The 26,933-nt window shown below is 42.2% G+C and overlaps 7 protein-coding genes across 7 annotated transcripts; 3 read left to right on the top strand and 4 right to left on the bottom strand.

The window, feature by feature from the left end:
- Nucleotides 1-1,172: 1,172 nt before the first annotated feature.
- On the top strand, nt 1,173-2,542 carry SS1G_04654 (hypothetical protein; the record flags this gene model as incomplete). The annotated part of the gene is made up of 4 exons (XM_001594796.1): nt 1,173-1,195; nt 1,258-1,429; nt 2,013-2,146; nt 2,350-2,542. The coding sequence occupies 4 exons, from the start codon at nt 1,173-1,175 to the stop codon at nt 2,540-2,542; spliced, it is 522 nt and encodes a 173-aa protein (XP_001594846.1).
- A 5,565-nt stretch (nt 2,543-8,107) lies between these two features.
- Nucleotides 8,108-9,594, bottom strand: SS1G_04653 (argininosuccinate synthetase; the record flags this gene model as incomplete). The annotated part of the gene is made up of 5 exons (XM_001594795.1): nt 8,108-9,081; nt 9,149-9,219; nt 9,272-9,344; nt 9,400-9,505; nt 9,580-9,594. 5 exons carry the CDS (start codon nt 9,592-9,594, stop codon nt 8,108-8,110), a joined length of 1,239 nt encoding a protein of 412 aa, XP_001594845.1.
- Nucleotides 9,595-10,533: 939 nt separating this feature from the next.
- Nucleotides 10,534-12,301, bottom strand: SS1G_04652 (beta tubulin; the record flags this gene model as incomplete). Its single annotated transcript, XM_001594794.1, has 7 exons — nt 10,534-10,927; nt 10,981-11,771; nt 11,824-11,878; nt 11,939-11,980; nt 12,050-12,075; nt 12,130-12,153; nt 12,290-12,301. The coding sequence occupies 7 exons, from the start codon at nt 12,299-12,301 to the stop codon at nt 10,534-10,536; spliced, it is 1,344 nt and encodes a 447-aa protein (XP_001594844.1).
- Nucleotides 12,302-12,671: 370 nt separating this feature from the next.
- SS1G_04651 (hypothetical protein) lies at nt 12,672-14,918 on the top strand (the record flags this gene model as incomplete). The annotated part of the gene is made up of 1 exon (XM_001594793.1): nt 12,672-14,918. One exon carries the CDS (start codon nt 12,672-12,674, stop codon nt 14,916-14,918), a length of 2,247 nt encoding a protein of 748 aa, XP_001594843.1.
- Nucleotides 14,919-15,373: 455 nt separating this feature from the next.
- Nucleotides 15,374-16,110, bottom strand: SS1G_04650 (hypothetical protein; the record flags this gene model as incomplete). The annotated part of the gene is made up of 2 exons (XM_001594792.1): nt 15,374-15,987; nt 16,062-16,110. The coding sequence occupies 2 exons, from the start codon at nt 16,108-16,110 to the stop codon at nt 15,374-15,376; spliced, it is 663 nt and encodes a 220-aa protein (XP_001594842.1).
- Nucleotides 16,111-16,861: 751 nt separating this feature from the next.
- On the bottom strand, nt 16,862-17,665 carry SS1G_04649 (hypothetical protein; the record flags this gene model as incomplete). The annotated part of the gene is made up of 3 exons (XM_001594791.1): nt 16,862-17,023; nt 17,093-17,539; nt 17,633-17,665. The coding sequence occupies 3 exons, from the start codon at nt 17,663-17,665 to the stop codon at nt 16,862-16,864; spliced, it is 642 nt and encodes a 213-aa protein (XP_001594841.1).
- A 4,243-nt stretch (nt 17,666-21,908) lies between these two features.
- On the top strand, nt 21,909-25,027 carry SS1G_04648 (hypothetical protein; the record flags this gene model as incomplete). The annotated part of the gene is made up of 5 exons (XM_001594790.1): nt 21,909-22,103; nt 22,303-22,713; nt 22,764-23,124; nt 23,177-23,484; nt 23,537-25,027. 5 exons carry the CDS (start codon nt 21,909-21,911, stop codon nt 25,025-25,027), a joined length of 2,766 nt encoding a protein of 921 aa, XP_001594840.1.
- Between the last annotated feature and the right edge of the window lie 1,906 nt (nt 25,028-26,933).

Genomic DNA, 26,933 nt, shown 5'->3' with positions numbered 1-26,933 from the left:
ATACCCAGTACGATTAGTGTTTTTTTCCTTTCATTCTTTTGTATAGCAAAACCTGGAAATGACTTCTCTAAATCTCGCATTCCAAATATTTTCAATAGCATTGTGACATGTCATATAATTTGCGTGGGTATCTCATCGCCATGCACCAAATGCCATGCTCAAAATAGATATATTCACAGCCGCCAACATACACAATTCTTATCTCCACACCGGGACCGAGACTGGATCTGCAAGGCCTACTATCTCCGTCCAAACAGTGTGTATCATCGGCTAACGGACCTGTTAAACACCCCGCGGGGTTGGGGGCCATCATGATTCGAGCAAGGAGACGGAAGGATAAGGCCAGAGCTTCTCGTTCGAAAGATCCATCTGTGATGAATTTTCCGTGCGAACTCGGGTTATACTCTTTGACGACCGATGGATGAGCTCTTTCCTAATATCCAGTCGCCGCAGTCGAACGGTTAATGCATGGTGTTGTTGTAAATTAACGGTGATGATCCTTGAGGTATTAGTGCTACTGTTGGTGTTTGTTATGATTTTGTTGGTAGTGTTGTTGGATCAAGCATTAGATCAAGCATTAGCAGTATTGAAAAAAAAAAATAAGAAAACAGACCACAAAGTCCGAGTGTACCCAAAACATCTCAGACCCCACAATTGCCAATTGCTTGATTTGACGCACGGATCGGAATTCCTTTTTTCCTTACAAAGGTCAAAAAAAACGCGCTTAGTGAAATGAAGACCCGAAGACTTGGTAAATGATTAATGATTAATGATTATACTGTAAGATCTACATTTTTCATGTAAGATCTTACTGGGGATAACTTCAAAATCATTGGATAATCTATACGGGACAGTATTTGAAATTAATCCTTTTATTTCGACAAGTCAATGCAGTGAGTTGTCTAAGAGCTAATCCCCTTACCAAAAGGCTAGAGGTATCTCTGCCAGCTTGTGTTGATCCATAACGGAACGGAAGTTTCCATCCTCCCCAGTGTCATAACGTCATTACCATTTGCCTCCATCAACATCAACATCAACATCATCATCACTATCCTAATCGCCATCACCATTGCTATTACTATTAGAGTATCACGGACTCATACGATACATAGAGCACTTTAGATCATCCCATTGTTTAGAAATCCAGACGTTAATCGACCTCGATTCTATTAATGGATCTTTTTGGCGGGTCAAAGTGAGCATCACATCTCCATGCAAGCAGTTCTACAGCATTATACTAATGCTTTATTTCTCAAGGCCTTGGTCGGCTCTCGATTGGACCTCAAGTGATGATAGAGTTAGGGGTGGAGCTTCCCAATCATACCTCGAATGCTCAACTTCGTCTGTAGCTACATTCAGTGGTACCCTCGATATTAAGACTCTCGGAGGTGCAGGTTTCGCATCCCAAAGAACCACTGCAGACCATACTGTAAGTTTGTAAAATGAAGCATGATTCTATTCCCATGTTCCTATGTTCAGAGTTCCAATCAAGAGTTTGATATCACCAAAGGGGCTGGTTGCATTCTATTTGTTCAGCCACCTCCCATTCTCAGACATATACCGTTACATTCGTTAAGTTCTAGTTGGGAAATTTACTCGATCTTTTCAATACCTTTCCAATGCAATTTCTGAATGTCAAAATGCGGTTAGAACATGGAGCGCACGTGTTTCAAGGCAACCCGCGATATTTGGATACACAATCTAGAATGCTACACTAGTACATGGCTTCCAATTCCGTTAGACTATTACGAAATTCTGTTCTACATACGGCTAAGTACAAAGCTGTATTACTATGTCAGACACAGATCGGTGTCTCATGGCGGCCGGGAAATACCCCTTGTTTGTGGAGTTGAATGGATACTAAAACGCTTTAATCGATGCAGAAGAAAGCAAGCGCTTATTCATCTCTACAGTAGTGATAAATATACGCATTAGGCAATTCTGTGGCGAGACACTTCTGCGGAAAGTCTATCAATTGACCTTGGACTCTAAGCTAACAACTGAATCTGTAGTGGGACCTTACGGCCTTTGATGGAATTTTACTCGATCTCGGAAAGAGTGATCAAAAACAATACACCTTCATCATCAAAGATGAATTGCTTCCCAAAAGTCCTAATGGTAGAGAACAAAGTACTATTAGCTGGGAGTTTGACTTCAAAGGCCCTGTAGATCATTCACTCCTTTTTGTGAAATGGGCAGATTTGAAGCCCACTTATAGAGGGCGGGAAATGAAAGATGCCACTCCTTTGAATCTAAAGAATATCAAAAGATTTAGCATCATGATGCGAAGGTATTCCCGTCAGTCCATCAAATGTCACATTTACTAACACAAATAAGCTTCTTCGGTAGCCAAGAGGGGGATTTTTCCCTGGCCATCATGTCAATATCCGCCACAAAAGACAAAGAGAATATCAATACGCCATATCGAGATGATCCAAACGAAAAAGGTCACACGAATCTAAGTTCGGGAATAGATGAAGCAATCCGTACAAAGCGACAGAGCTGGCTGGGCTGGTTCTTTGGGTCATGCAATGTATCATAGAAATTGACGGATCGGTAAATACATCACTAACCTTCACTGTGTCCTCGGCGGCAATCTCATCGCGCCACCATATACCCACCCCCGCTTCGATCCTTGCTCGCACGAGGTTCTGCTGACATATTAATGACTGGTTGATGAATACTAAATATCACCCGAACTTAAGTGCTTACCCTGTCTGATCTCTTCATGCATTAGGGAGGATGATCCACTATTTTTAGAGAGAGCCCGTTGAAGATCTTGGACTGGAAGTATGATGGAATATCCTAATTCGCATTCACGTTTGTCACAAATAAATGCGGTTGACACTGTCAATGATTGAGACATTAGTTACCTCGGACCGAATTTGTTTGTAACTAGCCATGTTTACACAAGTACAAGGGGCCTCATTCCTTCCGCGTGTACAGTACAACCCTAAATAAGGCATCTTCGAAGAAGGATTCATCCCGCAAATTGGATACACAGACTGTCACATGTGTCTCTATCAATTTCCAAGACAATAACGTTTTGTTAACTCCTTCATCGCATTTACTAGCTACATATGTATTAAGTTCCCTTCAATCAACGACGTAATTAATTACCATGCTGCAATGTAGTATTCGTATACCCACCACGCCTTTTGTCAATAAGCACTACCTAGGTAGGTACCTACATAAAGTATCCCCGACTGAACACCCAGTAATTCCTCCTTTCTCCATCCTCCATTCTAGAAACAGTAATTCATTCATATTATAGTATTACATCCTATGTATGCGGCATCTTGTGAATTGAGATCTTACTTACCTGTCTACATACCTACCGGTTTAGTCCCAAAGAAAGCCAAAACCCATTCCTTCCTTCTAAAATCCCCCAACCTTCTATTTTTTTTACCGCTTATGTGGGTTGTGGATCCCTGGTCACTCTAACACTAACACTAACACACTTAATAGAAACCCTGTATCCCTCGTGCTCTACGCCGCAAATACTACCCTCCCATAGGTATCTAAAATTATGATTTTCTCCTGTGTCTGTCTGTCTGTCGAATGAATCTGTAGATGGATGGATGAATGGATGTGTCGAAAGATCCCTGACAGCTGAATGTTTTCCACGTTTTTCCCTGGTTTAATATCTAGGTTTCTCATTCACACCCACACACCCATATCCATATCCATACACATACTTTCTTCATTTCTTCATCTCGCTTCTTTATAGTTTATACTGCTGCTACTACTGCTACTACTGCCCCATGCAAATACAAATAAAAATACTACCCCCCGTAGCCATCCGTCGTACTATACTTATACTAAACTATACTGTATGTATGTATCAACTATTCCGAGTACGTACGGTGAATATGAATAATCCATCTGCTCCATAACTCTATAACAATTATTACCTAGGTATTTATTATTCCTTTCGTCTCGTCTCCTTTCATTTCATTTCATTTGATTTCATTTCGTCTCGCGCTCTCTGCTCAGCTCCTTCGCGCGAGATGTCTCAATTGAAGTTACCTACTTACCTACCTACCTTTCTGGGTATCTACTAGCTCCGTAGGTATCTTACTTCTCCACAAACGGCACGCACGGGTACACGGGTAACTTAAGTTAGGTAGGTAGGTAAAGAAAATTTGTTGAAATCTATGGAGGAATTTTAATTCCTATACTATACAGTATCTGTTGATTTGATGATTTGATGATTTAATATGTATGTGTATGAACAATATGAAAAACATGACCCATGTCTCGGGATCTACGGCATAGACTCTTGAAAGTTGGAATTGATGCTTGGAGTTTTAGTACCTAGGTAGGTAGTAGTCGATAAAGAACAGAGGACTCTTAGCTAGGGCTGCTTGGAATGAATGAACGAACTGCTGTGCCTTATTGAGAAAGAAAGTAAGTGATTACGAATTAACTATTGTCGTAAATATCTCAATCCATTTTTCGAATCTTTCATCATTCATTCATGAGCTCATCGGCTAGGTACCTAGCGTAGCATACTTTTCTACTTTCGCCAACCACAAGGTACTAAATACTCCGCACATAGTACATACATATATACAAATAAACAGATAGATCTAGATTTTATTTCTATCTCCCAATTCAAAAAATATCCCATTAATGAATAATATTATTCACTGCTCTGTCCTTAGTCTCCGGGTATACGGATCGTTTCGTTTCGTCTCCAGAATATAAATCTAGATTCTAGGCATCTATCTATATATCTCAATTCCCACGCGATAATTACTCCATATAGATGATTTTCCCCATTTTCATGCATTTCCATGCATACTTTTTGTTTGAAGATCAATTCTACCGTGCCGTTTTTTCTCCATGATTGATATGATTTATTTGTCCGTCTGTTGCTTTTTTCCTGGGGGGTTATTAGGTTATGAGGTCATGTACAAATACGTACTATGTCACTGTGTATATCAATATACTGTCCAAGATTCGTTCTGCAGAGTATATTCCACTATTATACGAGCAAGCTACAGTACCTAGGTACGCATAATAAATGAACAAATAAATGCATCATGTACTCCTCCGTCACAATATGCACTCCTCACCACGTTTTACTCGGCCCCCATCTGCACTATAGTGTCTCCCTTACGTATCCATCCGATCCGTTTAAAGTCATTTATTTACCCAGCACTTCTTCCCAAACCCTCTCTTTCCATTTAGCCTATATGCTATAGGACAGAACCCGCCAAAGAAAACATATTAACTAATTAATTAACTCATCCTTACTAATCAACCATGCATACATAACTCGAATTCGAACTCAAATAGAAAACTTCTAGAAAAGCTCACTGCAGATTTCTGTACTCCGTCAGCAACATACTATGCATCTATCACAAACGCTGTAAGAATAAGACGGGTATCACCGTATCATATCTGAAAACCGATGAACCAAAGCCAACCAAAATTAAGCCAACCATCTTACCGCTTTAAAGGTTCAATCAGGTACGAGTCCTTCACGCTTACTTAATTACCTACCTGCCTGCTTGTTCATCTGATGCTCTTTAGTACGAGTACCGGTGCCGGATGTATGTATGTATGTATGTAAGTGTCCGCTTATCCGTGCAGGTACGAGATACCCGGTAGGCTTATATGTGTACTCGATCTTTGCGCCTTAGTGGGTGCGAGGATGGGTAGGTGGTACGAGTTTGTTCTGGAATTAGTTGAGGATTCATTTGCTGTTGTGATTGTTGGAATTGTAAGATAGGGGATTGGTGTGTCTTTTTTATTCCTGTTTTATTTTTTAGATATTATTTTTGTGGTTATTATTCCTTCAAGATTATTTTGTCTGGCTATATCGCTCTATGGGTTATATCTTCGGGAATTGTTTCATGTTGAGGTGGAGATGGAGTGTTTTTCTATAGCCAGATAAATATTACTCTAAAGTATAGTAGCTAAGTACCACAGCCACAACATCTAGTTGAAGATGCTACAGCTACAGCTAGCTGTGAAATACGAACAAACAAGTACCTATGTAGGAAAGAAAAAACCCATCAGCATCAGTCTCAACATCAGCAATAAACCAACCAATAATATTCAACCAAGCACAAAATAGAAATCCACACAATCCCAACTTCTCCATCCCCTTCCCCTTCACCTTCTCCTTCCCCATCATCTGATCTCCAAATCTTATTTACTCTGATTCTACAAATCCCAAATCAGAAGAAGACGCACCGCACCGCTCATATCTCTGTGTTACCAAACCAACACCAATTGCAAATACCACCCACCCACACACATCCACACGGGAATCTTCAATCTCTTCATCCCATGCCCTGTTTATACATCCATCAAGCCCTATCATGTATATACTAGGTAATGCTACGTAAGAATATCACTTTATAGTGTAGCTGGTATATTATATTCTCCATAAATCGCTTTTGCGACCCATACACTAGATATTTGAATATCTAAATACTGATATATCTCCGATTTCGATCCAATTCGTAGTCTAGGATTGGTGATTCGAAGATTGGTTTCTTTTATTGATTAAAATTAATCAAATCAGAACTCAATTGAAGTGAGTCGAGAAAAGAAGGAAAAGGAAAGAAAGGAAGAAAGGAAATTTGACGGATTGCCCCCATCATCATATACACAGAAAACATACTCTGTATAATACAGAACTTTTATATCATAGTTAAGGAACAGATGATAAAAGCCTCTTGAGTTTCTTTTTTATATATAAGCCCTATCACTATCACTGTATTATTACATATTAGATATATTTACTTCACAAAGTATTAAAGACTGAAAAAGGACATATTCGTATATATAATAATTAATTTAATAGAGCTTATGTCTAAATACTATCGTCTTGATCATATATCTATATATACACCTATCACCTCCATCCCTCTCACCCACTTCTTCTTCATCCCCTCCCAGAAAAACAATCCAAGGAAAATCCAGCAAAAAACCCATCAATTCTTACCCAAATTCACTGACCAGATATTAGAACACATACATACATCGATTTATATTATACCATACCATCCACACGTCATACATATCCATCCCAACATCCACCCCACCTACCTCCTCTAAAAACCACCACATCATATAATCTTACATCAACACCGGCTCCCCACCCTCCCTCCCACTCAAAATATGAAGTGCTAGTAGAATACTATGAACGCTGTATCTATCTTTCTTTCCAGACAGTATACTCGAGCGATATTGGATTGCGATTGCAATCGGGTATACATTTTACCACGTTAAATATCCGCACCCAATGACCAACTAGTCTACAAAATTGGCCAACAAAACATCTCATATACATCCTTCCGCCTTTCCTCTTCCTCCTTTCTTCATGAAAAGATCCTTCCGCTACCTTAACTCTTAATCTATATTACGCCCATATACATCCCCCCAAAAAAACACCACATACCACACACTACAACATCTCATCCCATTCCCATCCGCCCTACAACTACCAACCTACCCAGCCACCCACCCAAAACCAAAACCAAAACCAAACACAAACACAAACCGTGCGCAAAATGCATTACAATCCCCATTAGGAAACCCTCTATTATCCATCATTACCTACTCAAAATGATGTTTCCCCCCTCCTTCTCCAAAATCCACCCAGAAGATCAATATCCCCAAATAGTTCTCTGCCGTCATCTCGCATGCATACATATGCATACATTATTGTACACCTCGCCATGTATCTAAAACCTTGAAACGGGATGAGACGAGATGTGATGATATAAGAGAGGTCAGATGAAATGATCCAGGCGAAGAAAGGGGAATGCTCAACTTAAGCGAACGCAATACATCACCTAGGTCCTGAATCTAATATTTATTAATAATCACCATTAAGTCTTTTCTTGGAACAAACAAACTTCATGAATTGAAGCGGCACTGGCAAGAAAAAGCTGGTCTATCTTCATTTATATGCGACTTTTGTGTAGCATTTTGGTTTTATCATATTCCTATCCCCCTTTGCACTCCGAGAATCGAAAACAATCAGTGCTCCATCCGCAGTTGGTGCGATTGTGCAACTTTCCGGGTGTCTCAATCCCAACCGAGACTCAGACTAAGTTCAAGCCATCAAGGTGACAAGATCTATCTATAGTCTCTCACCAGCAGCAGCCTTGGCCTCACCATACTTCTTCAATCTGATAGATTGAACACTAATGAAGCCGGTAGTATCCGCAGGAGCAAATGAACCAATTTCATCCATAGAACTCTCACTTGCATCGTACAACTTCTCGGTCTCTGAGGAACGACCTAATACACTGAAGGTACCCTTATACACACGACATCTGACTTGTCCATTGACATTCTTCTGGGAAGCAACAATAGATTCCTCGATGAACTCACGTTCAGGGGAGAAGTAAAGACCATTATAGAGGATCTTCGAGTAATTGTAGGTAACGAATTGATCACGGAGAGCACGGACTTCACGGTCCATGACGAGACCTTCGAGATCAACGTGGGCAGCGCGGAGACAGGTGAGACCAGGAGTTTCGTAACATCCTCTGGATTTGAGACCGATGAAACGGTTCTCGACAATATCGATACGTCCAACACCATGACGACGAGCGATAGCATTGGCTTCGAGAAAGAGTTCAACAGAGTCAGTGATGGTCTTACCATTTGTGATGAGCTTCTTGGGGAGACCCTTTTCGAAAACGAGAGTGAAGTCTTCTGGTTGATCAGGAGCCTTCAATGGATCAACAGTCAACTTCCACATATCTTCTGGTGGCGTGACATCTGGGTCCTCCAAGATACCAGCTTCGTAACTGCAGTGTGCCAAGTTCTCATCCATACTCCATGGCTTGGCCTTTGTGCTGCTAACTGGAATGCCTGCCTTAGCAGCGTACTCGAGGAGATCGTTTCGGCCAGCGAAACGTTCGTAGAATTCTGGAAGACGCCATGGGGCAATGACTTTGATGGTTGGTTGGAGAGCATAGAATGCGAGCTCGAATCGAACTTGGTCGTTACCCTTTCCAGTACAACCGTGAGATACGGCAATACATCCTTCCTTTTGGGCGACGTCGATTTGTGCGCGAGCAATAACTGGACGAGCAAGAGATGTACCTGATTGTCAAACTCATTAGCCTCAAGCCCTCCTTAAATCCTCTTGTATATGATATGTGTGACTCACCCAACAAGTATACGTTCTCGTAGATGGCGTTACATTGAACGGCAGGGAAGCAAAGCTCATCGACGAATTCTCTGGATACAATATTAGATTTATTCTCAAACAAAGACTAAAATGCTTGCATACCTCTTTAAATCCTCAACGTAGCATGCAACAGCTCCAATCTTCAAAGCCTTGGCCTTGGCAGCTTCAAAGTCCTCTGTTCTCTTATTAGCAAGATATTACTTTCCTTAAGAAACTGCAAAATATCATACCCTCTTGACCAACATCGGCCATGAAGCAGACGACATCATATCCCTTCTCAATCAACCAAGCTAAGATACAGCTGGTATCCAAACCACCACTGTAGGCGAGACAGACCTGGAGTCAATATACATCAGCTCAGGCTCTATTTGCTCTTGTATGATTCATGAAACTCGGAAGAACAATCTTACCTTATCCTTTGCCATTTTGAAGTTTGTGTATGTGAGAATTGTATGAGTAGATTTGCAGGTTGTAATTGAAAACTGGTTTATATCCCTTTACAAGTATGAGTAATGTTGGTTTTAGTGCAGTCAATTGAGGGGGTGGGCTCAACAACAACAACAATAGTTAATTAATTAATTAATTACTATGGTGGGGTCGGGGTCGAAACTACGCGCTTCCTTTCTTTATCAGACCAATTTTTTTCACCCCACCAGCCACTAAGATAACTAAATAAAGTTAGTTAATATTACCAGCCTTACCATTTCCCCTGTCAGATGTGGCTGTGGGAGAGGAGATAGCCAATTGGAATGTCCTGACCAAAATTCATGACATGAAGTTCTTATCAGGAGACTAGAAAAGAATTTTCGTCGCTGCTGCAGCTGTTAATCCGATTTCGCTGCCAATCTTGTTAGTTCTGGATATTGAAATTCCTCACGCATTAAAACCATGAGCATTGAAGTCATCTCAATTGACCACTTGCATTAAGTTGGCTGAAATTAAGAGATAATAGTTAGGTAGATGGATGAAGGCGGGTGTTTGAAAATAGAAATGTGAAGCTTTATCTGCTTAACCTAGAACCTTGTTGAAATTTTGGGAGCATTGTGTAATATTCATCAAGACGGTCGATTACCACGTTTGAGTTCACCGTGTAATTTTGCAAGAGCACCAATTTTGTGAAACTATCTTGATTTCTTAATCCATCAAGATGAACTACTTCATAGGGTATCGACGATGTATAGTCGCTCTACGCCCTCAAGACCACTGGCTCCTAATTAACAAAAAGACTAAAACAACCCACACCCGAGAAATTATCAACCTTGCTACGAATAAATGTGATTCGACATCGTGTTGCCACTAATGCAAGATCAGTAACCAGTCCGTCGTTTCTTCAAAGAAGCAAAGTAGGTAATAGCATTAAACGTCTATTCCTCGCCCTCAATTGGGGCTTCCTCTTCGTACTCCTCCTCTCCCTCAGAGATCGAGGCATCTTGGTATTGTTGGTACTCGGAGACCAAATCGTTCATGTTGGACTCAGCTTCAGTGAACTCCATCTCGTCCATACCCTCACCAGTGTACCAATGCAAGAAAGCCTTTCTTCTGAACATAGCAGTGAATTGATCACCGACACGCTTGAAGAGTTCTTGGATGGAGGTCGAGTTACCGACGAAGGTGGAGGACATCTTGAGACCACGGGGAGGAATGGAGCAAAGGGCGGTTTGGACATTGTTAGGGATCCACTCGACGAAGTAGGAAGAGTTCTTGTTTTGGACATTGCGCATTTGGTCCTCAACCTCCTTCATGGAAACCTTACCACGGCTGCACACGATTAGTATATATAGAGCTGCAGACGGGTAATATGACAAACTTACAAGATAGCAGAGCAGGTTAAGTAACGACCGTTACGGAAATCGGAAGCGGCCATCATGTTCTTAGGATCATACATTTGTTGGGTCAACTCTGGAACAGTAACAGCACGGAAAGAGTGTGCGCCACGACTGGTCAAAGGAGCAAATCCAACCATGAAGAAATGAAGACGGGGGAATGGAACCATGTTGACAGCCAACTTTCGGAGATCTGAGTTAAGTTGACCAGGGAAACGGAGACAGGTGGTAACACCGGACATGACAGCGGAGACCAAGTGGTTAAGATCTCCGTAGGATGGGTGGCTGAGCTTCAAGGTTCTCATGCAAATGTCGTAGAGAGCCTCGTTGTCGATACAGAAGGTCTCGTCAGAGTTCTCGACCAATTGATGAACAGAGAGAGTAGCGTTATATGGCTCGACGACGGTATCGGAAACCTTTGGCGATGGGACGACGGAGAAGGTAGCCATCATACGATCTGGGAACTCCTCACGGATCTTGGAAATCAAAAGCGTACCCATACCGGCACCAGTTCCACCACCGAGAGAGTGGGTGATTTGGAAACCTTGAAGGCAGTCACAGCCCTCAGCCTCACGACGAACGACATCAAGAACTTGGTCGACAAGCTCAGCACCCTCAGTGTAATGACCCTTAGCCCAGTTGTTACCAGCACCGGATTGACCGAAAACGAAGTTATCTGGGCGGAAGAGTTGACCGAAAGGACCAGCACGGACGGCATCCATGGTACCTGGCTCCAAATCGACGAGAACGGCACGGGGAACATACTTGTTGCCGGAAGCCTTGGAAATGTTAGCGAATGCCCTTCGTATTGCTGAAGTTGTGTGTATATACCTCGTTGAAGTAGACGTTCATACGCTCAAGTTGGAGATCGGAGGTTCCATTGTAGCTGTAAATAAACGATGTCAGAAATGTTTAAAACATGGCAATGAACTGCAGTATTACTTACACACCAGAGCCGTCAAGACCATGCTCACCAGAGATAGTTTGCCTATATCATGTTAGTATTGAATCTGAGGTTGTCGCGCGGCAGAGCTTTCGCAAAGTCGAGATTTCGTACCAGAAAGCAGCACCAATTTGGTTACCCTGAGCAGAACATCAGTATATTTTGATAGAATGGGTTGCGATGAGTTGACTTACACATTGGCCGGTTTGAAGATGAACCTGCAGATTGAAAAGTTACCTGGTCAGCGATATTGATACTTTTGAAAAATATATAGTGGGGTGCTTTTCAGGGGTAAAGTCGACGCGTTCTGAATAGAGCAGTAGAAGCTGTAGATGAAGAGAGAGATATACATACGATCTCACGCATATTGAAAGTAGATTTAGGATTTTGTTTTGAGGAGTTGAGGTATGAGAATTTGGATATTGAAAAGTCGAGGTTGTAGATAGAGAAGTAGGAGGTTAAGGATTGCTGAGATGTCCTTGTGGATAGTGGAGTTTGTTGTTCACCGCTAGGAAGGAGCAATCGGTAAACAAATACAACACTAGTGTGGATTAATTTTACTCAATAGGTTAGTACGTCGGACGACGGAACATTCTCAATCACGTGAAATCAAACCTGCGGGTCGAATTTATGAGGCAATTCGCATCAAAGACCGTGATATCTCTCAGTTGATATATAGAGTCCCTTTGTTGACAGTACTAACTCATCCATTACTTTCTGTGAAACTGTTTTCATCATGGAAGCAGAAATAAAGACCTTCTTACCTAATATTGATCCAGTTGTATCAGAATATTCTGTTGGATACCTCACTCATGCATCAAATGCATATGTAGAGGCAGACCAAAATGGCCCATCTCCATTATCAGAAGCAGCTGCTTCTATCTCAGCGCTCTTACTATCAGCTTCTGGTGATCCAAGTCCAGAAAACAAATCAAAGATCAATGAACTAGTGGACAAATGGGTACGAAAATTTGATGGTAATGGACAAAATAAGCAAATTTCTTCCGCTGCCAAACGGCTAGACCAAGCCATCCAAGTTGGGGCTCAAAGAAACATGTCGTCTACTTTAGGTGTTTCTCTTGGAGGTGTTGATTTGGAATCCGCAAATGTTAGAAAAGTGGAGTCTAGAGTTGATAGGAAGAAGTTGGAGAAAGCCGAGAGAAAGATTGCTGCCAAACAAAGCAAGAAGGAATTCAAGGCCGTCGAATATGAGGCTTCTAAACTTATTAATCAACCTGATGATGCCCAGTCATATGAAGAGTTCTTCATGGCTGTCAATCCTTTGCAATTAGGATCAGGTCAATCGACAAAGAGCAAGGATATCAAAGTGGACAATATCGATGTTTCTATTGGTGGTTTGAGAATTTTATCAGATACAAACTTGACCTTAGCTTATGGTCGAAGATATGGTTTGGTTGGTCAGAACGGTATCGGAAAGTCTACTCTATTGAGAGCTTTGGCAAGGAGAGAACTGGCCGTTCCTACCCACATTTCCATTCTTCACGTCGAGCAAGAAATTAGTGGAGATGATACGCCCGCGTTGCAAGCTGTGCTTGATGCTGACGTATGGCGGAAACACTTACTTGCAGAGCAAGTTAAAATTTCCAAGCAACTTGCAGATATGGAAGCAGAGCGATCCTCGATGGCTGATACCTCTGAACAAGCAGAGAAGCTTGACAAAGAGCGTGAGGGTCTCGATCAGACCTTGGGTGATATTCAAGGCAAGCTTGCGGAGATGGAATCCGACAAAGCTGAATCTCGGGCTGCAACCATTTTGGCTGGTCTTGGTTTCTCTCCTGAAAGACAACAGTTTGCTACCAAGACATTCTCCGGAGGTTGGCGTATGCGTCTCGCATTGGCCAGAGCCCTGTTCTGTGAACCTGATCTTTTACTTCTTGATGAACCGTCTAACATGTTGGACGTTCCCTCTATTACTTTCCTTGCCAACTACCTTCAAGGATATCCAAGTACAGTTCTGGTAGTATCTCACGACAGAGCATTCCTAAACGAAGTTGCAACCGATATCATTCATCAACATTCCGAACGTCTCGATTACTACAAGGGTGCCAACTTCGAATCTTTCTATGCTACAAAGGAGGAACGCCGCAAGACAGCTCAACGAGAATATGAGAACCAAATGGTGCAACGTGCTCATCTCCAAGCATTTATTGACAAGTTCCGTTACAACGCTGCCAAGTCCTCAGAAGCCCAGTCAAGAATCAAGAAGTTGGAAAAGATGCCAATTCTCGAAGCCCCCGAATCCGTTTATACAGTCCATTTCAAATTTCCAGAAGTAGAAAAGCTTTCTCCCCCAATCGTCCAAATGACCGACGTGTCCTTCGGCTACACCCCCGACAAGCCTCTCCTCCGCAACGTCGACCTAGACGTACAGCTCGACTCTCGAATTGGTATCGTCGGACCCAACGGAGCCGGTAAAACCACTGTCCTCAAACTTCTCATCGGAAAGCTCTCCCCAACCGGAGGACTCATCTCCCAAAACCCTCGACTCCGCATCGGTTTCTTCGCTCAACATCACGTCGATGCCCTCGATCTAACCACCAGTGCCGTCGGCTTCATGACCAAAACCTACCCCGGAAAAACAGACGAAGAATACCGTCGCCACCTCGGCGCCTTCGGTATCACTGGTATGACAGGTTTACAAAAGATGGAACTTCTATCCGGAGGTCAAAAATCCCGTGTCGCATTCGCCTGTCTCTCTTTACAAAACCCACACATTCTCGTTCTTGACGAACCGTCTAATCACTTGGATATTGAAGCTATGGATGCCTTGAGTCAAGCGCTGAACGCATTCCAGGGTGGTGTGTTGATGGTTAGTCACGATGTTACGATGTTGCAGACGGTATGTACGAGTCTTTGGGTTTGCGATAATGGAACGGTGGAGAAATTCCCTGGGGATGTGCAGGCGTATAAGAAGAGAATCACGGCACAGGCAGATGCAAGCGGTGTTGTACAGGCTCATTAGGATATCTCTAAACCTTTATAAGCTGCCAATAAAACCGAAATATTTACTTCAAGCTTCAAATCCCAAAGTCACTTCATGGTTCAGTTCTTGGAGTTATTTTGTGTCTAAAATTTCCCAAGCCTTTTTTGTCAAATCTAATACCCCTTTTTTCTATCAACCAAATTAATCAAATTCCTTCCCTTTTCTATATTCTCTAAATTCTCATCCAAGATTGCAAAACTCCGCTCTGCATACGTGGTCCCTAGCCCACTCACATGCGGTGTGATAGCCACATTGTCCAAAGCCCACAACTCATTATCCTCAGGTAATGGCTCAGGGTCCGTAACATCCAATGCAGCACCCCTCAAACCTCCCTCACTCAATGGCTTCTTCAAATGTGTAATTAGATCTTCCTGATTAATAATACCACCTCTCGCAATATTTATGATGAAAGCGTTTGTCTTGGAACCCAGAATTCAAACTCGGCAGCAGAAAGAAAAGTGACGTGTCTCAGGCGTCAAGGGAACAGAAATCAGCAGAATGTCAATATCCTGCTTGAGGAAATTGTGCAAACTAGCTTTATCGAGTCCAGAATACCATGCAGAAGGAATCGTACCATCTGCATCCCCAGTATTGGGAACGATATACTTTCCACTATCTTTCCTCGATTCGGGCGTAGGACGGGGCGATGCCGTATATGCTATAACATCCATACCCATAGCTTTGCAAATCCGCGCCGTCTGTCTCCCTATCGCACCATATCCCAAAACACCTAATCTCTGACCCACGCAGTCTCTCATCGCGCCCAATTCTTGATAATTCCCCCATACGTGTTTTTTCTGCCATTCAACCATAAGCTTCTCCCTGTGCGAATGGCTGAGGATTTGCATGATAACCCATTCTGATATCTGCGGTCCATGCACACCGGATGAATTCGTAATGGGGATTTCCGTTTCATTCCACACGGGCGTCTCACGCAATCGATCTGTGCCGGCGCTGAAGAGATGGATGAGTTTGAGATTTTTGGCTTTTTCCGCTGAAGGCGGAAGTGATGAGAGAGTAACGAGTATCGTTGCATTGTGCCATGTTTCTGGAGAAGGAACGAATGAGATGGTTAGGAATCTGATCTGCAGCATGTAGAGAATATATGAAGGTGTATCTTACCATCCGGGACTTCGGCAAGATCTAATGCCTTGCCTACCCCAAAAAACATCTGCTTATATGTAAATTCTACATTATATTTCTGACGAAGCTTATCCAAAAGCTTGGGATCTTCGGGAAAAGGAAGAAGACATAAGATATGTTCTTTTGGTTTCTGAACTTCACCCATGATTGGAGGGGTAAGTAAAGCGAGATGACTAGTGGCAGATATTTATAATATAAGATACAAGATACAAAATATAAGATAGAAGCAATTGCAATACCGGAAGCCGGAAGTGCCGCAATGAAGCTTATATATATATATTAAGAACCCAATACCCACTCTGCGACTATCGGTTGACGAATGGAGCATTCATACGTAACGAAACCCATATTACATGGGAACGATTAGCTGATATTCGTCACGATTGGAAGTATTTTAGATTTATCATCCATAGTTGCGTGCTCACCGAAGTCGCATCCACTCCCGTCATCCACTTGCCTTTCTGAGTCTCTCTGTGGTATTCAAAATTACCCCGCCGTGCCCTTCGAGGCTTGAGCGCTAAGATAAGATAAGAGGGTGCATGAAATTTCCTGTGAGAATGACAGAAGAGTGCGAATTCATCACGATATATTCCTACTCTGAGGAGTTTGGAAGGTATAGCAGACGCTTTACGCCCGGTACGAGGGGATGAGTAGAAATCCAGTCACCACATGTAATTTTCACTCCTATAATGTTCGTCCAAAAGGTCGAGGAACAAAGCCAAGGATGTGGATTTTACTTTGTTTCGATTTTCGAACCACTGAAGTTATGAGATAAAATTCTATTGAGTAGTTTGTTTGCGAGCCAATTCATCATGTTCCTCAATATCTTGCGCTTCCCAAGGATAACAAATCCATACATCCTCCACGGTTCTTGCTGCGAGATATCTATTATCTTTCAACATATCCTCAGGGAGAGTACCCTTCTTCTCCTTATTCTTGTTCTGTTGACGCAAAAATATTAGTGAATTTCCTCCTTAAAGATGTATATCTAAACCCAGAAAGTTACTCACATGTAATACGAAGACAGAGAAAACAGTCTTCTCTCCCTGACCACCCAACTTTTGTCTAGCAAGCTCGACATCCTTCTCCAATTCCTTAACAGCATACTCCAAAGTGGTTCTTGTATCATCCACTTCATCGACGATCAGAATCCTCTTTCCCACCAAATTCTCCATATTACCCAAACTATTCAAATCCAACCATTGAGTTCTCGTAACCTTTGTACCCAATTGCTCAACCTCTCCTGGAGTATTCGACGAAGAAGGGTGTGTAGAAGGAAGCTGTTCGTATAGCGAGAGCCCGATAGCTTGGATAGGAATATTAGGACTTCCGGGCTGTTTTAAAAACGACCGGAGGATTCGCGCAGGAACATATCCACCACCACCAATAGCAATCATGAGTTGAGGTTGAAATTCATCGAGAATTCGTGGTGCGGCTTCTTGACATAGTTTGTGGACCTGGAAGATTCTCAGTGTGTGGTTTTGCTCGGAGGGGTAGGATTAATGAGGTCAGAGGGGCATTTTTGAGCTTCTGTTTTGCTGCATGCATACCTGGTTATAGGTCACATATTCTTTGACGACCATCTTTGATATGATTTGGTTGAATGTGTGGTATGTGGGAAATGTTATCACGATCTGTGTAACTTGAGAAGAAGATTTGAATATATTCAGACTTTTTTTTTATAGATTTTAAGCACCTGCGTAGTTACCTAAAAGTTCAAAAAATAAAATGATTCAAAAGTTTGTGATCCTAGCCCGGGGAGCCATTGGCCGTATGCCTAACTAGCTAATCGACCGGACTTCGCCTGCTGCAGGAATTTTAATCTCACACCGTTTTGTTCACTAAATATAATATCAATCAGTAATCAGATGCCTGAGGGAAGTGAATGAATCAATAAATAGAGTGAATGTAATTTCGAATATCAGATATCTTCTTTACTCGTTCTTTTAAGGTATACAACTTTCACACTCCCATTCTGCTACACACTTGCTAGCCTTTCAAATGTTAGTCGTTGATATATTTCTTCTAGATTGCATATGTGCATTGGCTAGGGTAACAACAAATCTTAATCCATACATATTCAATATCCAATATTCATGAGCGTTAAATCCTGACGCGTTTAATCACCGAGGAGAATTTCGTCCTTCGCGTTCTTATTTCTTCCAGAGCCTTAAACAAATTGATGGGGCAAACTGTCCGGGCTCATTACTGAGCATCTTCTGCATAGAAATGATGAAGAGACACCTTTAATTAAGCGATACCGTAAGTTGAGATTGTGATGCATAATGTAGATAGGCCGAGAACAACGATCGAGAAAGTCATGGGAGCGGATGGACTAAAATGGTATTGGTCGTTAGGTATGTGTAGCTCACGATGATACATTGGCGGAAGTGGCAGCCTTCAAGTTTGTTCCCTCCGTATGCGAATGCTTTCACAGGAATGAATGGGTTGAGAAGAGTTAGATGGATGTTTCTGGGAGACTTTACAGAAAAGTCGGGGTTTGTTCTGGAGGGATTAGTTAGATACTATGTAGTGGTATAACTAGAGGCAGCTAGATCATGTAATGTAGTCATATCTCTTGGGAAGTTGCACGTTCATAGTAAGTTATATAAGTTTATATGATAAAAATTACAAGTATTTCCTTCAGGATCAAGATCAAAATCACAAAGGCTAGCTAGAAACAAGTCCTAACATCCAGATTCTCAGTTATTAGAATGAATGAATGACTTTTGAGTGAAGATGTGAAATTATGAATTAAAGGATCCATACTCCGTAATAAATAGTATCAACAAAGTAAAAGGAGAAGCGAGATGAGATGAGATGAAGCGAGATTGGATATGTGAGGATAATTAGGATAAGAAAGTGAAGAGCGGTGTTTGTTTGTCTTTGTCTTGAGAGGAAGGAAACTATGGTCTGAGAAGTTTGATTGGTTGTCATTGATTGTGGGGTGGAGGTTTGGGGGTTTGCATGTAGGGGGTGGGATGTTTTCTTTTGTGGTAGGAGAGGGATATTCTGTGGGTTAGAGCGGAAGGAGATGATGAGGTAGATGATTCATAGTGTGTGATGGAAATTGTGTATCTAGTGTGATAGAAGTGACAGAAGTGAATGATGGAAGAGTGAAGCTGTTGATTTCAGTGAGTTAAGGTCTTGACTAGGACTTTGTTATAGTAACATTGTGTGAAATGAAGTCGCATTGATACTTACGCGGGTGATGGATCCATCATGTAAAATCATACAATTTTGAAACGAAAATGGTATATCAAGCCATGCCTTTAGTATTTCTACCTGCGTATACGAACTGCTGCACACCCATGTTCTTCTCCCGCGAGCTGCCTCTCCTTTGCCTCAGAAATAAACACTAGGTCGTACAGTATTAAAGTCATCAACAGACTCTAAGTGCTAGGTCTTTCAGTAGCCTCTAGTGTGATGATTTAATACATTGATGTATCGTGTTTTGGCGCTTGCATTGAATTAAGAACAATATAAAATTGATTCAAAGGCTGAACATCGATATGATGCTTGACGTCTCTGCAGACAGACTACACTGTCTAGTTTGGGCCGCTATTTTGTGATACCTTTGGTGTCACTAGAATCTGGCGTTTCAGCATAAAGGTGTGGTCGCACATCTCAGCTTTCCATTTAATCCCCGAATTATCCCTCAGATCTGTGGACGTGTGTAAGACGTGGGGGTTTCCGACCTACTCAACATGGTATGTGAACTGCTCCTCCCACGAGATCCTCATGACGAAATTTACAATTAAAAAAAGCAACTATAAGTCCTCTTGCAACCTTTGTTACCTTTGTCATACCCAGTCCACCCCCAGAAAAGTTGGCTACTCATTAAAAATACCTAAACAATTCTATGAAATGTCTCTGCGATTCTAAAATGACTGCAGCCGATATATCAGTTCTCTCGCAGATCTTCAAGATGCTACATGATCTACACTTAGTGATATGGTGCAGTCCCAAGCAATCATGCGGTTGGTTGCGTTGGCAACACCGCATTGAAAAGGTCAAAAACAAATAAACCAGAGGCTTCTATGTGACCACACAACCAGATGTTTCACGATAAAGGCGCATTTAGCTGGCTACTCTATCAAATATGATACCCCGCACTTGTGTGGTTGTATTGGTACCCGATGTTTGACTTCCTTTAAGTTACTGCTGGGAACTTTCCTTTCCCATATATTGTTTGCCAGCTCCAGAAGTATCTTTTTCAACAAGCCTTCAATGTGTACCTGATTTCTACAAGCCCAGAAGCCCGATTGTTATACAGAACGATCATGTGGATAAACTTGTCTAGAAAGGCAGCTGAAATACCGACGATACGCGGCATGCTAGTCATTCCCAGGAAATATGGATAGAAAGATTGCTCTCTAGGATGAGGGAATCGTTTTTCCTACTGTTGCTGGCTAGTCGTTGCCATCTATTCCTGTCCATTCCTGCAGGACAACAGCTCAGCTTTGTACTGGAGTACGATGAGGTGAAACGTTGATAGGATAATTTTCGTCCTGTGATGACAGTAACGAATCTGCCAAGACTCTTGCGATGGCTTTTGATATACAACTTTATGGGATATGCGAAATTGGAGCTCTCGCCCCAACTCACGATGCACCCCACTGACGAGAACGCGAGCGAGCCGCGATACTTGGGCGTTTTTAACCCGAAGGAATGAAAGATTCTTTTTTGAGGCTTAAATGCCTTGGCTTGAGTTACTATCGCCACGGTGCGGCCATGCTCATCGATACATTTTCTCCCCCTTAAGCTTTACGAAGAACAAGCTTCGCAACGATTCAGATATGTGATCATGAGGACCAAGAATCAAGTAATTACTGCTCTGCTTTCTTCTTGTCAACACATATAAGATTGAGATGGGAGATATCACACGTGGGTCACACATGCAATTAAGTTCACGATGTGATGCGCAAAATATGATAATTTATTTCAAGTGGCTGAGTCCTAGGCTTAGAAAATAGGTAGGATTCCGACAGAAAGGGCATAGATCAAAATGCCACATAGCGATACCTACCCAATAGGAGGGAGATTCTAACAAGTTCTTTTCCTTCTCATACTACCTTTTTGCAAGCCCCTTCACCACCCAGTGTTTATTCGGTTAAGTGGCCTAAGGAATTGCTTTGATCAGGGATTGGTTACTTAATTGCTGATTGCATCAATTGATTGCAAGGTCCAGATGTTCAAGATTGATGTTCTCACAATCTGCAGGGCTTTGTCCATTTTTTGTTTGAGACGTAGCCAATACAATTCATGAGCTTGTGATAACCGACTTCAGGAAATTGGAATTTTTGGGTAAGGGTTATCTTCCCCGCCATATCAAACATCCATCGATTCTTTCTCACATCCTGCTCACTTGCTCATATACTATAATTAACGCTAATTTCCAAACAAACTTGTAAACTATTCACTAGCAATCTTCGAGATTACCCTAATTCCTCCCTCCAATCAATTATGTTTCCAATTTTCCAAGAGGAATTCTGCAAGCCAAGAGCTGTCATACACTCACAAACATTTGGATCATCAAGCTTAGGATGCTGTTAGATCCTTGCACATTTCATATGTAAAAAGGTAGTTTTATATCCCCTCATTTCTTTGTTTGTATGTACCTGAGATGCATTTATTAATGTACTATCCCATTTTGGAACCCCAATAACCAAGACTTAGCCTACCTTGACGTCTGAGCACTAGTACTAATAACTCAAACCTTATCAGTCACCTTTCCTCTCTCATCACCCTTCCACCTCTTTGATGTTGATTTCACCTCAAAGATAACCTCTTGACAACAACCCTCAGCTTGCCCTACTTGCCATCATGGCGACCCTTACTACGACTTTGACTGAGTCGATTGCGACCGTCACTTCGACGATTGCAACTACCGTCATCAAAGCTAGTAGTTCTGCCAGCCCTACTTCAACAAATCGCGCCACTCCTCAAGGTGGGATTTTGGAGGGAGGCAATCCTACAGTTTACAGTCCCTCAAATCCCATTGTTCTATTCATCATCCAGGTATGGCTCCTTTTCCCGATGATATTCGTTTTCTCGGGCATGCATTATGGTGTAACGTGTGGTTGTTTTGGAGAGTGCCATGCGGTTTACTCAAGATTTAATCTGCAAGGTGCCAGATTTGCATAACAATGACATTCGGCCAAGAGAATTTTACTCTGCGCGCCAGGAATGGATCTAGCTAATCTGTGTTTAATACTAGGCTGGCATCATCATCATTTTTTGTCGTATTCTTCATTACCCGTTGTCCAAACTTCGACAACCTCGAGTTATCGCAGAAGTAATAGGTGGAATCATTTTAGGCCCTTCAGTCATGATGCGCATTCCTGGTTTTCAAGAAACTATTTTTCCTGTCGCCTCTATGCCAGTTTTGAATATGGCCGCCAATCTCGGATTGATACTCTTCCTTTTCCTTGTTGGTTTGGAAGTTAATATGCGCCTTTTTCTCGGTAACTGGAGAGTAGCCCTGAGTGTAGGATTGGCCGGAATGATTTTGCCATTTGGCTTGGGTTGCGCCGTTGCTTGGGGTCTTTATAATGAATTCCGTCATGACGCGGGGACTGTACCTATATCATTCCCTGTCTACATGCTATTCGTTGGGACAGCGCTTGCTGTATGAGTCCAATTTCATTTTCTTCAGACGTTTACTGACATCCACGATAGATTACTGCTTTTCCTGTTCTCTGCAGAATTCTTACAGAATTGAAACTTCTCGCTACACCTGTTGGAGTTACAGTTCTCGCTGCTGGGGTCGGAAACGATGTGACAGGCTGGATCCTTTTAGCCCTTTGCGTTGCACTGGTCAATAACGGATCGGGACTAGCAGCACTATGGGTGTTGCTTGTTTGTGTTGGATGGTGTCTTTTCTTGGTATTTGCTGTTCGTCCAGTTTTTAGATATATTCTTCGACGTAACGGAAGTCTCGAAAACGGCCCCTCTCAGGGAATGGTTGCTCTCACAATATTGCTTGTTTTGACATCCTCTTGGTTTACTGCTGTCATTGGAGTTCACGCTATCTTCGGAGGTGAGATCAAATTCAAACTTGGATCATGTGAATTTTACTAACTCTGTCTCAGCTTTTCTCGCTGGACTCATATGTCCTCATGAAGGTGGTTTTGCCATTCATATCACGGAAAAGATTGAAGATCTTGTCGCAGTATTACTTCTCCCACTTTATTTCGCATTGTCTGGTTTGAGCACCAATCTCGGCCTACTCAACGATGGTATTACATGGGGTTATGTCATTGCGATTATTGTAGTCGCATTTTCTGGCAAAATCATTGGGGGCACGCTTGCTGCTAGGGCTTGTAGGCTTGTTTGGCGCGAAAGTCTCAGTATTGGTGTTTTGATGAGTTGTAAAGGTCTTGTAGAACTGATTGTTCTTGTGAGTGAAATTTTCACAAAGCGCCGACATAGCCCGTTGCTAACATCCATAGAACATCGGTTTACAAGCAAAGATTTTGTCCACGAGGACTTTCACCATATTTGTCGTGATGGCACTTGTCACAACCGTTGCCACAACGCCATTGACAACCGCATTATATCCTCCTTGGTATCAGAAGAAACTTGATGCCTGGAAAAAAGGAGAGATAGACTGGGATGGAAATAGACTTCATCCCGAGGGTGAGGAATATACCCCTGACCGCTCATTGGAAAAGTTGGAATCTACTCAAATTCGACGACTCCTCGTCTATCTCAGACTTGATAGTCTTCCTAGCTTGTTCACCTTCATCGCACTTTTAGGTGGGGATAATACTAGTACGATTACCAAAGTCCATAGGTCGAAAGCCGAGTTAGAAACAGTGGATGAGAATGGACCGCCTTCGTCATCGAATGATTCCAAGAAACAACCACTTGAGGTTCATGGTGTCCGCATGCTAGAGCTTACTGATCGTACATCTTCAGTCATGGCCGAAGTGGATGAATACACCTATCGTGATCCCGTCGTCAACGCTTTCCGTACCTTTGCTCAATTGAATAACGTCGCTGTCTCAGGGGGAGTTTCCGTTGTTCCCGAATCGGATTACGCTGAAGCTTTGACCACACAAGCATCAGATCACTTTTCCGACCTAGTTCTCATCCCTTGGACTGAACCTAGTATTCTACCGGTTAATGAAGCCCATCATGATTCATTCTCTAGCGGACTTCAGGATATTTTTATCCAAAAGACGCTGGAGATAGCGACTTGCAACATTGCCATTTTCATCAATCGCGGCTTTGGTGGACCGACTTTAAGAGAGCCCCGCAATCTCTCGGCAAGTGCTAGTCGACTCAGTCTTCGCAGTAGTAGCCGTGCAGAAAGAATTGCTCCCATCGCGGATCGTAGTCATCATGTTTACTTTCCATTTTTTGGTGGTGCTGATGACCGTGTCGCTCTCCGTTTTGTTCTCCAACTTGCGCAAAACAGTAATATCACAGCCACCATTATTCATTTTATCACTCCTATTCATAATCCAAAGACTCCTGAAGTCAAGCATAGCTCGCGCCCAGTTACTGCTTCCGGTTCTCAACATGGTGGTAGTTCTGGCTCTGGGTTACGTATTACCGAGCGCGTGGACACTGAGGATCTTTACAATGCTGCTGCCTCTGATACCTCCCTTTTACACACATTACGAGACTCCTTACCTCAAGCACTGGTTAACAGAGTTGTCTTCGTTGATGTCAAGACTACAACACCATTAACCGATTGTCTACATCACGCAAAGGTGGAGATGGGTCAAAGTCCTAGAAATGCAGGAGACTTGATCGTTACAGGTAGAGGTAAAACTTCCATGATCAAAGCGTTGATTCAGGAAGAAAGTGCCAGTGGAGAGAGCGGAAAGGAAATGAGGAAAACCATAGGAGTTGTGGCGGAATCATTGATTAATAGTGGAGTTAAAGGGAGTGTTTTGGTTGTTCAAGCTGGAGGTTCTGGTTTGGAAAGTTGACAAGTTGATTGAAGGGATCAAGTACTTCCGGATGATATTCACGATTTAAGTTATTCTACGTCGATTTGGCCGGATATACAAAGGAGATTTAGGCGCATATGGGACTTCACTATTGGATGGGTTTGGTGTTTCTGGAATACAATACCTTGCGACGCGATATGAAAGGACTGTCCCGGTAGATTTCCATCATATTCATGTCGGAAATTGATATGATTGTTTAATTTGACGATTTCACAGAGCTATTTTAGGGTGGCGTTTTTTAGTGGTCTAGATTATGATTAATGCATCGGCCCTCATATTTAGTCTAATTTAGCATCGCGTGGGACTTTTGAATAAATCGATAATATACGCATTGCTTAGGACTTATTTAGTGTTGCTGTTTTCACTGTCGTGATTTATGCTCTCCTACGCACCGTCGTTGGAAGTAGTTAATATCCCAAGGCGCAAAGGCACGATTAAATTACTGGTAATAGTGCAAGATGTTCACACCATCATACTTATCATATTTCATCAATACCTCTTTCTCTTTGACTTTCATACCAGTATCTACTCTTCGCTATGCTCGTATCTTGCATATAATTTTTGTGTGTATAAAAGAATACCAGACTTGACGTTCGACGCTTTTAAAGCAAAGTCTTCGGTTGTTTCAAAAATTATTACTGGCTTGGATTTGTATCACACCTCTTGAGTTTCTCTGCTAAAGATACCTTGATCATGAAAATGAAGTTCGAATTTTCCGAATTTGCATCCTGAAATGAATGGATACTCTGGGCGAGTATTGGTTTATGGAAGTTAGTGTGTAGGATTATAGCTGGTGTGCATTTTGTTTGGTGGATTTTTGTTGTCTGGGGTTGGGACTTTGTTCTGCGCGGATAGGGTGTGATGAGTGGACCTATTTTGGGAGGGGAGGTTTTGGGGTTTGAGTTCTAAGGTGGTAGGTGGGTGGGTGTGGTTTGTTTTATAGCTAATCTAGAATACTACCAGTGTATTGTGGAAATATGTTGATGAAGGTGTACATGATAGTAGTGGTTTCGGGAGTGTGAGATTGCGCGAATAGTGTTGTGTTGATGCTATCTGATAGTTTGTTGGCAAATTTGAAAGATGCTTTTATTAAATCTTGGGATGGTTCATAGACGATAGGAGAGATTTGTTGTTGGGTTAGTTGTATAGGTTATTAGGGATTATTAGTTTTAGGTATAAATATTAAGTTATATGGTTGGGTTGACGAATCAATGTCTTTCTAAAGATGGGAAGTCGGGAGCTGTGTTTATCTTCTCTGGTAATGCGTTAGGCTAGACTTGATTGCGCAGCTCCGGAGAGAGGTTCTTTAATTGAGGGAACGAAGAGAGCGTGGCGGGAGTTGTTTCTGTCATTGTCTATTTGTATATCACAATAGTCGGTATTTGTATATCATACTGTGATTAACAAGATAAAGTACATTTAGTGTTTCAATGTCGACAAGAGTTCGAGAAAAAGGGTCTTGACGTTTGTGAGAAGCAGTAAGCCGTAGGTCTTGATTACTTTCATTAATCTGGCGTAGAAAAGACGAACAACGAAGATGGCTTGTAGAAAATGTATCGGATTATATCTTTTGAGGTGTAAAGAATCCGTGGTCATTTTATAAGTACGTTTAGATGGCACTTGAATAGCTACCCTGCTATGCCTATACACTGTGCCGCAGCTATAGTCACAGCCACAGCACTGTGCCGTTGTCACTATGATGTTGGGCCACCAGGCTTCTCGATTGATTGATTGATTGATTGATTGATTGATTAAATTAACGTCTACACTGAGTCTATGACTATCTAAGACGGCTAGGAGCTTTGTAGGCTTCTAACAATAGTAAATGGAGGGTGGCTGGCCTTATTCGACCGTAGCTAATACAGGTTGGGGAGATTGAAAGCCT

The sequence above is a fragment of the Sclerotinia sclerotiorum genome, genomic scaffold, assembly GCF_000146945.2.
Source record: "Sclerotinia sclerotiorum 1980 UF-70 scaffold_5 genomic scaffold, whole genome shotgun sequence".
Classification (NCBI taxonomy): Eukaryota; Fungi; Ascomycota; class Leotiomycetes; order Helotiales; family Sclerotiniaceae; genus Sclerotinia; species Sclerotinia sclerotiorum.
Note: the sequence above shows the minus strand (reverse complement) of the source record. Positions and strands in the feature narration are given on the sequence as shown.